The 14,410-nt window shown below is 34.7% G+C and overlaps 1 protein-coding gene and 1 long non-coding RNA gene across 2 annotated transcripts; both read right to left on the bottom strand.

Moving 5' to 3' along the window:
- Positions 1 to 2,856: 2,856 nt before the first annotated feature.
- LOC127100787 (pterocarpan synthase 1) lies at positions 2,857 to 3,539 on the bottom strand. The gene has a single exon (XM_051038062.1). The coding sequence runs from the start codon at positions 3,478 to 3,480 to the stop codon at positions 2,953 to 2,955; it is 528 nt and encodes a 175-aa protein (XP_050894019.1). The 5' UTR covers positions 3,481 to 3,539; the 3' UTR covers positions 2,857 to 2,952.
- Positions 3,540 to 12,466: 8,927 nt separating this feature from the next.
- LOC127100786 (uncharacterized) lies at positions 12,467 to 13,829 on the bottom strand. The gene is made up of 2 exons (XR_007794476.1): positions 13,477 to 13,829; positions 12,467 to 12,777 (listed from the first exon to the last, which is right to left on the bottom strand). It is a non-coding gene; the product is annotated as an uncharacterized LOC127100786 (long non-coding RNA).
- Between the last annotated feature and the right edge of the window lie 581 nt (positions 13,830 to 14,410).

The raw sequence follows: 14,410 nt of genomic DNA, 5'->3' as shown, positions 1-14,410 counted from the left end.
TTCGTCAACTCTAACTGCAAAGGTACACTTCTATGGGTTAAGCCTAATATTGTATTGCCTGACTCTTCGGAATACGCAGGTGAGATGTTGATCGTGTGATTCCACTTTGTTGGACTTAAAGATCATGATGTACATATATATACCTCTAGTATTTTACCTATTTTTTTCCTTCAAAACTTTATTCATAATTCTTTAGTATGTTGCTCATGCATTCTTTAGGACAAAAGGAATCATGTTATACACATAATTGCCTTCTTTAGTCACGAAAGTTATTTTATCTCTATCTGGCTCATACATGGGTATGTGATTGTAACCAAAATATGTATCCATAAATGATAAAAACTTGTATTCAGATGAACTGTCTACCAACCTGTCTATGTTTGGAATAGGATACGAGTCTTTCAGGCACACCTAGTTAAGTTTGGAATAATCAACGCACAATCTCATGAGATTGTCACCTTCTTTGGTGGGAAACATATTGGGCACTAAGATCTATGTATAACTGATGGCATACCACCCTTGGGTATATGTCAAGAATATCTTAGGGAAATGGAAAATAGGTCATTGTTGGCTATTAAGTATTCAACTAAGCCTTTCTTCACCCTAATTGGTAGGTTAACAGAGTTATTTTGATTGGCCAAGCTAGATTATTGTCGAGTTAAACGATATCTAATTCACCATAAATAGTCGGTATCAAGGTATTCTTCATAGTTCTCGTGGAGAGATCAAGCTCGTCATCTTGTAGGACTTCATCTTTTGGTCGGCTAGGTTGATCATTCCACTGGTGTTCTTTCTCCTTTTCTTAGAAGTGATAATAGTTTCTAAGGGATTTTTCAATATTGCCTCATGTAAAAGACATGTTCCACGCACGCCAACTGCAATAATGACCGGCTTGTCAAAATCTCTATGATACATCATCTTCGAGTGAACAGTGGAAGCCATAGGATCTAGCATTGTTATGAATGGCCTTCTAAGAACTCCTTTGTACACCCATTCATAAGGGATCACAAAGAAGGGATATTCCATGGTTCTTTTATTTTTTTTTCTATTTTAAAGGAAACCTACAGATCTATACACCCTAATGGACGAGTAAATGAATTATCAAATGCTATGAGACTTTTTCCTTCGCAAGGCTTTAGATCTAGTTGGCTTCAGATCTAGCCTAACGTCATGAAAATTTTGAGATACATCACATCGCATGAGCTTTCACCATCAACGAGGATCCTTGATACATCATGATTTTCTATTGTAGCAATTACGACTAGAGGAAGAGTCACATTAGGGAATCCATTCACCTTATAATGACCTTGAAACTCTACTAAGGGCTTGTCTTCTTCTCGCCTCTCGATTTGTGTTAATGTGAGATAATTCTGAAGTGGAGGTTCTCTCTCGCCATGTAGTTCTTCATTCATCGTATCTACGATAAAGATTTGAGGTGATCCTAGACTAGACGATTCCAAGATGCTTTGGGAAACAATATCTACAATTACTTCCTACACCTCAGCGGGACTATTACAATGATTGAGACTTTAAAGACATTTGATTGTGGAAATTCGCAGGAATTCAAATTCGAGTTCCCACAGACGACGCTACTATTCCTTTCTAGAACCATAATTATTGATGAATTGGTGATATTAACTCTCAATATTATGGTGCAAGTATCTAATCCGGAAGTGCGAGGGTGGATCTGCAAGATTAACACTCCAATGCCCAAATCAACTATTTAGTAAAAAAAAAAGGTTGAGTAAAGTATGGTGAAATTCATACCCCATGTTTCATGCACGCTGAAGTATATATATGATGGGTTGTTAGAGAAATATCTTCTTTTATCCCAAGGATCGAGGAAAACTGTCTGATTATATCAAATAGTGGGTATCCTTCATAATTGGACTGTCTTGAACCTTCAAGACCTAGTTAGGATGGCCTCAAAGTGGCAATTAGGCCCTTCTTTTATTCAGCCCCGCAGAATAATAGTTATCATGTGTATATCAAATACATGACGAGATAAATATTGATAATGTCTTCATTGGATTTAGATTAGGTCCAATCATACTGCACATAATGAGCCACGTCAAGATCATCTCATCAAGAATGAACAATTTAAATTTTAATATTATTTTTTATTTTTTAAAATACAACATACTTATATTAAACTTTAGACCTTTAAATTTGATCAGAAAACTCTGAAAAAACTAACTGACTACATGCAATAAAAAATTTATGAGTACACACAAACTATGTCTTCATCCACTTTTAAATAGATGATGAATCAATGAATATTTTTATAAATTTTATGTATCATTATTATTCTCTTTGGCCCTATTTATAAGAGAAAGTTAATTTTTTAATTAATTGAATAATCAATGTATCTGGTCCATGATACAGTCCAGATACATCGATTATTCAATGAACCTAAAAATAATTTTTCTCTTATAAATAGAGTACTAAAAGATAATATCTTCTACTCTAAGCACGCCTAAGTCTAGAACTTCCTGAAAGTACTGCTTCATAGTTTGAGCATTTGATAGTTAATTTAAAAACCAAAACACAAAAAAAAAAACTCTAACATCACCCCTTAAAATGCCTCTACAAGCATCATCTTGGCCTCAAAATTGTGACATTTAAAATTATTATTTTTTGTGAAAGGGAGGATCAAAGGCCCATATAAAGAGAGACTAGACAACGTGCCTAACAGACAAATCAGATCACTCCAACCTAAAAATACGCCTTAAATCTATCGGGCAAGAATCAAACCAGACAGAGACAACGTTGCTAACCAAGATACACGACATTAAACATTTAATAGGTTGACAGTTGAACATGGAATACAAAATAATATTAATAAAGAAATATTAATAAAATAAAAGGATCAAATATTGCTCTTTGATTTTTATTTATCGGTACATATATGAAACCAGTATCATCATAGCTTGTATAATAATACATATATTTTTAAGGTATTTCCAAGGTTAATGTCAACCTAATAACAGATTGACTATAAGTAGGATCATAAGATATAGTTTCAAATACAACAAATCCTCTAGCAAATCTAAACCTTCCCGTTCCAGAAACAACTCCAAGCTCTCTTAAATTATCTCGTTGACGACTTGTACCTTGAATTTCCAAAGTACTACCAGCATATTGCGCATTGTTAAACACAATTGACAAAACTATGTTCACATTTCCACCATCTTGAGAAGTTACTGTAATTGTACCTTGAGCCTTTCCGATTTGAGTTGAAAATGGATTAGGACTTAATGTAACAGGATCATCAACAACAAATATTGTTCCAAATGTGTTGTATGACCAAACCTTGCCATTGATGCCTATAACGGGTGAAACGGTTGCTTTAGGCCCTTTTCCGACATCTTGTAGGTAGAACACCAAGGTTGATTGATTTGGTTGAGCTTGACCATCAGCTATGTTAATGGTTACGAAAACTAATATCGAGAACGAGATGATTTTGATTGGAGTTGCCATTGTTTTAGTTATTGCAAAAGGCTATTGATGAGAAATGTTGATGAATTTAGTTCTGAAAATGGTTGAAATTTATAGAGGTGATCCAAGGCATGAGTTGTGCTTAAAGTAAAACTGTTTTTTTTTAAGTTAAAGAATTTGTTTTTCTTTAAATGTTAAAAATAATTCATTTCATAATTACTATGCGAGTGATTTAAACGTGAGTATATGAATAATATCGTGAGTAAATCAGTTACATAAATAAAGTAAAGCATGCAATCAACATGCCAACATCATTATAATTTGCTCTTGTTTTATTCACCGACTTGAGGCCAATCGCGTTGCGTCTCTAACACATTATATATCAACATGAAATGTGTTTCATTTAGCATCGGAACAAAATTTCTAGTTACATGAATGAATGCAAAACTATGTGTGCATACTCTACTATAAGTAAAAAATAGAATTTTTTGAAGATTACCGAATAAAACATATAGTCGTTTAGTCGCCAATGTAATGATAAATTTTATTAAATTATTAGCAATAAGTTTTTAAAATAGTTTAAGATATATTAGTATTAAATATTAATTATAGGCAAATTCTTAGTCATCTTTTAGTTTTAGTTAGTACCAGTATCTTAGTGTTAATCGATATAAAATTTTAATTTTTTAAAAAGTAAAATAATATTAAAAATGATATGGTATTGAATATTCTTATTTAACTTTAAAAAATACCGGTATTCAACTAAACTTTAAAGATACTAGAGTGTTCATTTTAATTTATTCTTTATCAAAAATTTAGTAGTGATTTAATAGTTTATATCTTATAAAAAATCATATCTATCGTCAACGGAATTAAAAAACGAAAGAAAAAAATAAGGTAGTAAAGTCTGTGTTGTGTTTTTTCACAATATGCATAGAGTATAATATATAGTAAAATAATGTCTTGTGTTAATGTAGACAAAAATATTTTATTTATCACTTTAACTTTTATAAATCAGTTGATGGAATGGAGGTAAAGTATGATTTTTTTTTTTAAATAATTATCTTTTTTAATTTTAATTTTAAAATAATCTATTTTTTAAATTAATTATAGAAATAGTGACTTTTCATTACTTATGCGTCAGTTCAACGCAACATTGTGTCATGCATGTGAAGGCGTCACATGCAATGACGCATGCATGTGAGTGCGTCACATGTATTGGCGCATGCATGTAGTCATGTGTGTGTGCGCCAAAAGCATTGACGCATGCATGTTTGTGCTGATCTATAAATATACAACATTTCTCCCATAATTTTTCACACAACTTCTTACCCTCCTTTCATTTTCCTTCTATTTTTCTTCAATCCTCTTCAATTTTCTTTTCTTTAAAATGTCTGTATATTCATATATTCACAAGAGAAATACCGATTTAATCTTTTCAGCAGTGCAGCCTCCGATAAAGATCCTTCTTTGGAATATGGATACGTTCGAACGACTTAACAGGACCTTGAATCGTTGGTTAGAAGGGGAAATTGCAGAGGGTGAAAGGATCAAAAGAATCCAATGGCTTGACACCTAGTTCAACCAAAATGGAGAAGTTCATTTATGGGTGGATATTAAGACTGACAGAGACGTTCACATGATGATGTATACTCATTACAAAATTGTTTTGATGGTTGTAATCGCATAGTTATATTGTTGTAATCGCATAGTTATGTTGTTTATATGTTGTATTTGTTTGTGATAGTATTTTATTTGTTGTGTTGTTATTTATGTGTTGGTTATGTGTTGTATGTGTTGTATTTGTTTGTGATGGTATTTCTTCACAAAGTTATCATATGAAATGAATGTTGTTTTTAATATAAAGCAAAAGAGTTATAATTAAAATTATTTTGTTGTGCTTGTTCCAACAGTGGAACAATTAGTACGATTATGACCGGGTTGGCGACATGAACTACATAATCTAACCATTTTGTTCGTCGTATCCATTTCGGTTCGAATACGGGTGATGTTTGGGCGACCCTTTTTCTTTCTTTGCATTATTTCATTGTGCCAGAGAATGTCCCATTGATATGCAGGTCAGTAATCCTCTTTTGCTACCACTAAAAAGATAATTTTGTAAACATTGCAAAGGCTTATGACTTTGTAAACGTCGGATGGTAAGTTGGATGGATCCCGTCGAACCATTGAACATACCGCTATGACATGGGAACATGGCATACGAAAGGCTTGGAACTTTCCGCAGTCGCACCAACCTTTATCTAGTTCCAATCGATAGTGTCCTCTAGGCATGCCTTCATTGTGATCCATGGACTCAACAACACTGTACCAACCTTTAGTACGGTCAAACACCGTGACCGCACGTGTGTTAGCTTTGGCACCTTCCTCTTTAATGAATTTCATTGAAGCATCACTAAATAAATGTCCAGATTGTAACACTGAACTCCATTTGGAACGTTTGGTCTCAAACAACGCCCCTAGCCTGAAATAGGTTGCTTGCACTAAAGCGATTATAGGTAGGTTTCGGATGCCTTTGAAGACAGAGTTCATTGATTCCACAAGATTTGTTGTCATGTGGCTCCAAGGTTGACCATTCTCGTATGCCCTAGTGCACTTCTCCAATGGAATATTGTCGATCCACCTTACTGCATCTGCGTTTGACAATCTGATGTCTTCGCGGTATTGTTTGAAAGAAGGTTCTGTTAATGCATATCTTGCATTGACAAAATTCTTCCACAACATTTTTTCTTTGATCTCCCGTATGAAATTTTGAGTGATATGTCTAATACAGTAGACAATGCATCGACGGAGGATCCTGCCAGCCATTATCAATGTTTTTGTAGGCACTCACTATTGAAGGGTGCCGGTCTGAGATCAAACATAAGTTAGGTTGAGGAGCAACGTGCAATCAGATATTTTTTAGGAAAAAACTTCATCCCCCAGCAGTCTCTCCTTCAACTAGCACAAAGGCGATTGGAAAAATGTTGTTGTTGCCATCTTGTAACACTGCCATCAGTAAAGTTCCTTTATATTTCCCGTACAACCATGTATCATCAATTTGTATAATAGGTTTACAGAAACCAAAACCTTTGATGCATGGTTGATACGCCCCGAAAACCTATGTGTGAACTGGACCCATAAAACCAATCTCCCAAGAATCACTCCTCTTCCAGTAAGATGCTGACAACCGGAACATGCAGAGCTCATTTCGATAAAAAATCTTATACCTCGTTGCATTAGTTCGATCAACTCTGTAATCAGCTGAGAATTCCATGTGATACTATTTAATGACTCTGTCACAGTCTTCTTTTGTGCAAAATTTGTCTCCTTCTTTCAATGATCCTTGAATTTGCACATAAGGATTGTAAAATATATCTGACGAAGGTTCATCTGCACCCAAATTCAAGCTTGTAATGTGTTGAGGTGGACAATATACATGACTAGATGGTAATGGCTCTTCTTCATCATCATCATCATCATCATTCACCATTATATCACCAATAACTCGGTTTCTTCTTCTTCCTCGTCAACATTATCGACTTCATCTTGTTCATCGTCATCAGTTTCACAAAATACTTGTGACGGATCAATGAACTGAGATACTTGATTTTATTCTGTCAATATATATAACTCTATATCATTGTACCCAAATTGTTCATGACTGAGAAACATATGGTGAACATCGTCATGATCTCGAATCTTCAACTGATAAAACTTTACTTGGTTGTCTGCAAAGAACACCGGATTTTTGTAGATGATTTGTCCCACCTGACTACGTTGCAATTTCTTTTCTATTCTTTGTTTCAAATGTAAAAAATTTGATTGTTTATTTATTGTAAACCGAGTTACTTCTGTGTTGCAAAAACAAAAAACTGAGGATGCGTTTTTGGTAATCTACTCAACATAGTCTCATACTCAGTTGACTACAAATTTATTCTTGCTTTGTTATAAAGATGGAGACCTGAGACCCACATATTTCACCTTCCTTTCGGTGAGTGTATCGTCACACTTAAGGACGTCTACATGTTGTTAGGTCTATGTATTGATGGTAAGGCCGTAAATGATAGAGTTAACCAAGATAACTCTATATGCGATGAATTGTTGGGTGCCCCTTTGTGTGAAGACACAACTACGGGAGAGACTTATGGTCAACTTAGGGGTCAAGTTATTAATTTAAAATATCTTAAAAAATATTATTCAAGTATAACATTAAACTAAGGATCTACCGAGTATGAAAAGATAATTAAAGCTTAGTGTTATATTGTGATCTTATTTGGTAATTTTTTATTTCTTGAAAATACTGGTAATACGATAAATATTATGTATGTGTCGTTGTTACGAAACATAAATAAGGTAAGCACATATAGTTGGGGTTCAACTGTTTTGTCCCATATATATAGTTCGTTGTGTAAAAATACCAAAATAAATACTTGTACATTTTATTCTTGTACCTATTTTCTACAAACATAGGGTTGGTCAAGACTGTCGTCACTCGCCCCTGTCAACGACAAGCCATTCACATTCCTCTATACACAAAGTAAGTTTATATTTAATCTTCTAATTTATTAGACTTTATACTACAACAAACTGTAACTAATATATTTTGAATCTTTTTAATCTAGGTGGTCAGTTAAAGGGATAAACTACAACAGGTGCCCCAAACACGTTGTAGTAGTCTATCGCAATCTTTTAGACCACATTGGACCAGACGATGTATTACTACTAAACAAATCTACATTTAATTTAATTTTTTTTATCCAATTACATATCCTCTAATCATGTCATATTCTCGTATAGTTTATCTGGAGGCCGTATCTGGGTCTTGATCATCAAGTTAACCATGATGATATTGCAGTTTGGACAACAAAAACACCAATTATCCGGTTCACTATTATGGAGATGCACCAGGGTGACCGTGTAAAACTGCAGTTCGACATGAAACAACAAATTCCAGAACCTCCGATGTGTTTGGGAGATTGGCATTAACAAAGAGTTGATGGCAATGGGATTATTTCGATTGGAGAGACTTCACAAAAGAGATGTGTCGTCATTGTAGGAATCAATGACAACACATCTTAAATGAACCAGTCATACATGGTGCTAGATCAACTCAACATCATATGGCATGGTTTAGGTAGGTTACAACGCCACAATTTGTGTCTGAGCCAAGGTATTTGATTGATCCACGCCAATGAGCTTCGTCATCAAACGCCCAACAACAAATCCCCACCTAAGAACAATGGCAACCAACCCAAATCCAACGATCAACCTCACACCATCACCCTACCATATACACTTAAACACCAAACACACAACAAATTCATGTCACACACCCAAACTCAAAACTAAGAATCAAACCCTAACCACCAACAACCATACGTAGCCACCACAACAGTCTATAGCCCAGACGATTCAACGCCATACCATCGTAGCCCCCACCAATGAACACCCAAACATCCCATCGCCATAACACCCAACCATTGTTTGACTTTAGTACACCACAGGAACCTTTGCTTCATTTCCAAAACGATTCAATGTCCCAATTCGGGCAACCATATCGTCCACAACCCACCCAACTACAACGACCCAACTACGACACACATGGGCATCAAACTTAATTATGGAAGCCTCGTTGGCGACAACCCCCTAGATATTGGGGAGAAATGATGACAAATCTATCAAATATCTCTAGACCTTCCACCAGACCTTCACACCAGCCACCATTGCATCATGTCAGCTCTCAAAGACCCCAAACACCTCAGGGAAATCGTGGGGGACCTTGAAGACAGGCTAACGCACCTAGATGTGGAACATGAGACGTTTCAATCGGGCGGATCATTAATTGTCTTGTCAAATGTTATGTATTTTAAATTTATATTATAATATTATTTTTCATTTAAGTATTTACTTTAATTATTTATAAATATAAAATATGAAATTAAAAAAAACATGCATAGTGCATGCGTCACATGCATTGTCACATACACTGATGTAATGCATGTGGCTTCAAGGCATGCATGCGCTCATCCATATAATGTATATGCTCATTTGCAATGCATGCATGCGCCCTACCAAGTGGCGTCTATGTTCATTGGAAATTACATGCGCCAGTTCAACTAGCGCATACGTAATGAAATGTGGTTATTTCCGTAATTATTTTGATAAACAGGTTATTTTAGAATTTAAATTGAAAAAGATGGTTATTTTAAAAAAAGTTGGTAAAGTATTCTAAACAAAAGTTTAGGTTGTTAACCCGATAAATATTTCATTAGTATTTGTCATCCAAGAGAGAAGACTAATAGTTCTATGTTTAAACTCACTTATTGTCATGAACTTGAACCTTTAAAACTATTTTTCTAAAAACTATGAGTTAAGGTGGTCTAAGAGGTATGACTCAATACATTTTAAAATTATTAACGTACAAGGATCCAAAAAGATTTGGATACTAAAAATAAAAACTTAATTTATTTAACAGGGATATTTTGCAGCTTTAAGGGGGGAAAATAAAAAGCTAAGCAAAGCATGGATTTGAAGATTCCATATATCAAAAAAAGATGATTTTGATAATCTTCATGGTTAAGGAATCATGTGGAAGTATCATGCTGAAAGATGTACGGGTCAATAAGTACATATGTGTAGGACCCCTATGCTGGTAGGGGGTGGCCAAAGACTTTAAGAACTTTTGGAGGTTTAGGACTTGCTCACGGTTGTGAAAAACCTTGTTTGGTGATGTTTTTGGATATGAAGAGAGAAGACTTGTGTGAGGTGATAAGCTATGTATTCTTAGGGTATTTTGTGTCTATACTAACTCGATTAAGGTATTTATAAAGGCTTATGGGCATGGATTTAGGGGACTCTTTTGAAATAGTAATTGCTCTCCTTTGAATGGGGAAGTTGTTGATTACCGACTTCTTAGGGAAGCGTGACCAATACCTCATACATATGCAGTTATAGGTTATGCAAACATAACACCCTCATGTTTTTCATTAAGGAGAGTGGCCAGCAAAGTGGGGGTTATATATGGGCGTCATATTTAGGGGTGATCACCTTATGCGGCTTGGCTCAATGTCATCTTATCACAGGCATTTAAAAATTTATCACTATATAGTCCCTCAAGAACGAGGGCTTGTAAAGAGAGAAGTGTTTTAGACTCATCATTTATTTTGATTAAAACCCCTCAATTGAAGGTGAGTCCCTAATTTAACGGTGAGTCCCTCAGTTAGGGTGAGTCTCTCAATTTAAGGCGAGTCATCACTCCTCTCCTAGGTGTCTCTTGTGTAGCTTGTATGTCATTTAGGTATGTCAAACATCAATCACGCAAACGAAAACACCTAATTTCATTTAATGTAAGTGATGATGATTTATTTTTGAGGTGCTAAACAGTCTTTGCCCTCACACTATTAGAAACACGTTAATCTCTTTAAAATATTTTGAGAAGCCGAAAAGGTTTTTGAACACTTGTAGCTTCAATTTCTTTATGAAATGCTTCCTTATTCCCCCCTTTCCATTTATTTACTCATTTTTCTCACATAACATTTTGCAAGCTTCTTTTGGTTTTTCTGCTCGCATGGTCTTCTACAAGCTTCCTCTAGTTTTTTTCCCTATTCGTAACCCTTTTAGGAATTGATATATTCTATCTTTCCCCTTCGTAATAGCTATAGTTATGGATTTTAGACAGGGATTTTAGACAAAAGGATTTTTATCAGGGCCTTAGGATGGCGTACAATTTTAGTTCTGTGGGATCAAGAGCTTTAGTAGTCCTATTGTCGTACCCCGAAATTTGCTCTCCCATTTCATATTTTATCCAACCTATGACTTGAGATTCATCTGCATTCATATGCATCATGCATTCATAGATTCAAAGATGGTGGTTAATAAAAACCAGGGTCTTGCTTGAGGATTGTGGTACAGCTCATCATGTGGGTGAAATCCTAATTTCACGTCCTTTGGACCTTGATTTATAAATTCCACAACATGACATTCATTTGGGCATCAAAACCCTAATTCTTGACTTCACTACTATGGGATCTTATGGTTGACCTTGGGAGCTTTGATTGAGCACTAAACCCTAATTGTAGACCTATGTGTTAGGAGGCTGACTACGGAGATATATGCTTTGTTTAAAGACCTTGATTAGAGGTTGTGCCTTATGAAACCCTAATCAGGGATGCTTGATACTTGTGTGACATTTTATTTGAATTTTGACCATGGGATTGATTGGAATCCTAATTCAGGAGGGAGGAGGTTCTTGACCATTTTGTCATGAATCATCAACCATTAAACTTTCTCAGTTCATAAGATTCATTCATTTGACCTACATGTCTATATGCTTGGGATTTCATCTAATTCAAGGCTTTGTTCAAGCATCCATACATATACATATTACTTGGCCATGCCTAATCATTTGATTATAAGTCCATGGTACTTTCAAATTCATAGGTCTTTGGTCATTGATTCATGTTTGCACTGATGCAATGACCTTTTGGGTCCATTGATTATCCTTGATCCATTGTGATTCATAGGGGTATTGATTATTTATTGATTCATCCATGTATCTTAGTCCATTTGGTTCATGTTCATGATCCTTATGATTCAAGTGATTAAAGGTGTTTGAGTCATTCATAGTTCAATTTGGTTTTTGTTAAAGTTCATTCAAAAGTCAAGTTTGATTCATATTCATCCATGGTCATTTCATCCAATCCGTTTATTTTTCATTCAATCAAAAAGGCATACATAGTCCATTACAAAAAGAAATCAAAAAATTACAATTTTTAAAAGTTGACTTTTTGGTCAATTGTTGACCAAAGTCAACCCTTACACTTTTCCCATAAAGCTAATTTTAATTTCATTCTACATCCATATTTGATTATATGATCTTCCGTGTTACTTCACAAGCAAGAAATCCCACGCCAAACATTCATAGCAATTCATGAACCATTTCCAACTAATTCAGTTTATTCATAAATTAACTTGTTGATTCATATACCATTTCAATTCAATTCCAATCTAAATTACATTTACACTTCAATTTCAAACGTCAATTTGCATTTCAATATAATTTCAACTTCAACTCACATTTCAAATTCGATTCAAATTACACTTTTGTCATACTTTTGCATTAAAACTACAATCCACTTCTAATCATGTTTCCTATCCAAATATCTTCAAACTATATTACAATTTACAATGTTTAATGCATAAACTAAAAGAGAGTCCAAGCCAATACAAGTCTCCATAACATTCCATCCACTCTTCATAAACATTCCAACCAAGCAACAAATCGTTCCAACACGCGAGCGCATAAGTGCCAAAAATCATTCACGAGTACAAAACGTCAACCTACAACACCATGAAGAAAACCATTCACTTAAGATCAATTTACAACTTTAAAACTAACTACATACGCATACTTCACAATCATTAACAAAGGTCAAAATTCAAGCACCACTTTGAAACCATGTTAATTAACTATTCAAGCACATTGTTAATATAACTTTTCAAAAATAATTCAAGTCCTTTGGAACTTATTCAAAATCATTCAAATTTAACCTAACATTCAAACCAACTTCATGTCAAATTAATTAACACAATCAACAGTAATTTAAATATTAACTAGTTCAACTTGGGTAAAGGTTTCATTTGAGTGTACATACACAATAATCTTAAACCATTCCAAAACAGGGCAAGTGAACCAAAACTAAAGATCAAAAGGCTTCAGTTTGCAATGTAATTACCTTGATGAACCAATTAGCTTCATACTGTCAAAGATCAAACATAATTTATTTCAGCATGAACACTACTATCATTCTCATTTAATTTGAGCTTTGTCCATAACCAGAATCACGTTAACAAAAATCCTAGTTTATTAACAGATTTTAACGGGAGCCGCATTTAAGCTCATTTCATGATATCTCAATGCAGAGCTATCATAACAGCTCACTAACATCAGGAATCCAACCTAATACACTTGGTACCAATCGGAAAACAGAAGAGGATAAAGTGAACCAGAAGAGAGAAGGGAAACGAGATGACGCATACCAGTTAACGCAACGCAAGGGTACCAATCGGAAGACTTCACTTTCATTTTGCCAAGGCATTTATCCGGAAAGCAATAGGACGATCATTAATGTTGCATGGTTGTTTTCAATTTGAATTCCATTTTGGCTTAACCATAAGCTCGATGCTGGCGAGCAATATGACGACGATACAACTCACGAACTCGATGCTTGATGACGGGATCATACGCGACGCTGAGGATTTGATGAACATGATGCTGATGCGATGGTTTGGATGAATACGACGTGTTTTCGGTGGTGTTTTGTCGTTTGCATTTTCAATATGAGGATAAGCGTCGTTGGCTTGAAGCATGTAATTTCCCCTTTTTTGATTATTCGTGGCATGAACCGGGTAGGGCCTAAGGCCCAAACGAGCTTACTCTTTCACATGACCTTCATTCACATTGTGCACCCCCTTTCTGGAAATGTTCAAACGCCTGGGCCTTGAGCCCCAGGCCCAAATGTTTGGCTAGAAAACCACCAGCATACACCCAACATCCGAGCATGCACTCCCCTTTCCAATAAGGCCCATTTCCATTGATCTTTTTTTTGTTTTTTCTATTTAGTTTTAATTAGAAATTAACTAGATTTAGGATTAATAGATTTAGAATGTTAGGTTAATTAGAATTTTAATTAATTTTCCTTGAAGAATAAATATTAATTAGATTTTTAGAATTTTAGTTGATTTTTAATTAAAGATATGTTTAGATGTTGATTAGGATAATTAGACTTTTTGCATAATTAGATAATTGGGGCTTGATTAGTTTTTAATTAAATATTGATTTTAGAAACTATTTTCCTAATTATTTCATTTTTTACATAATAACCGTTTTGCCCTTTAGGCATAGAAATCTTGATTTCTAATGTATGCACCCTTAGTTTAGGGCCTTGATAAGATTTATCGGATTCTTAACTAG

This window comes from Lathyrus oleraceus, chromosome 7 (genome assembly GCF_024323335.1).
Source record: "Lathyrus oleraceus cultivar Zhongwan6 chromosome 7, CAAS_Psat_ZW6_1.0, whole genome shotgun sequence".
Lineage (NCBI taxonomy): Eukaryota > Viridiplantae > Streptophyta > Magnoliopsida > Fabales > Fabaceae > Lathyrus > Lathyrus oleraceus.
The sequence above is the reverse complement of the archived record's forward strand: the minus strand, read 5'-3'. Positions and strand labels throughout refer to the sequence as shown.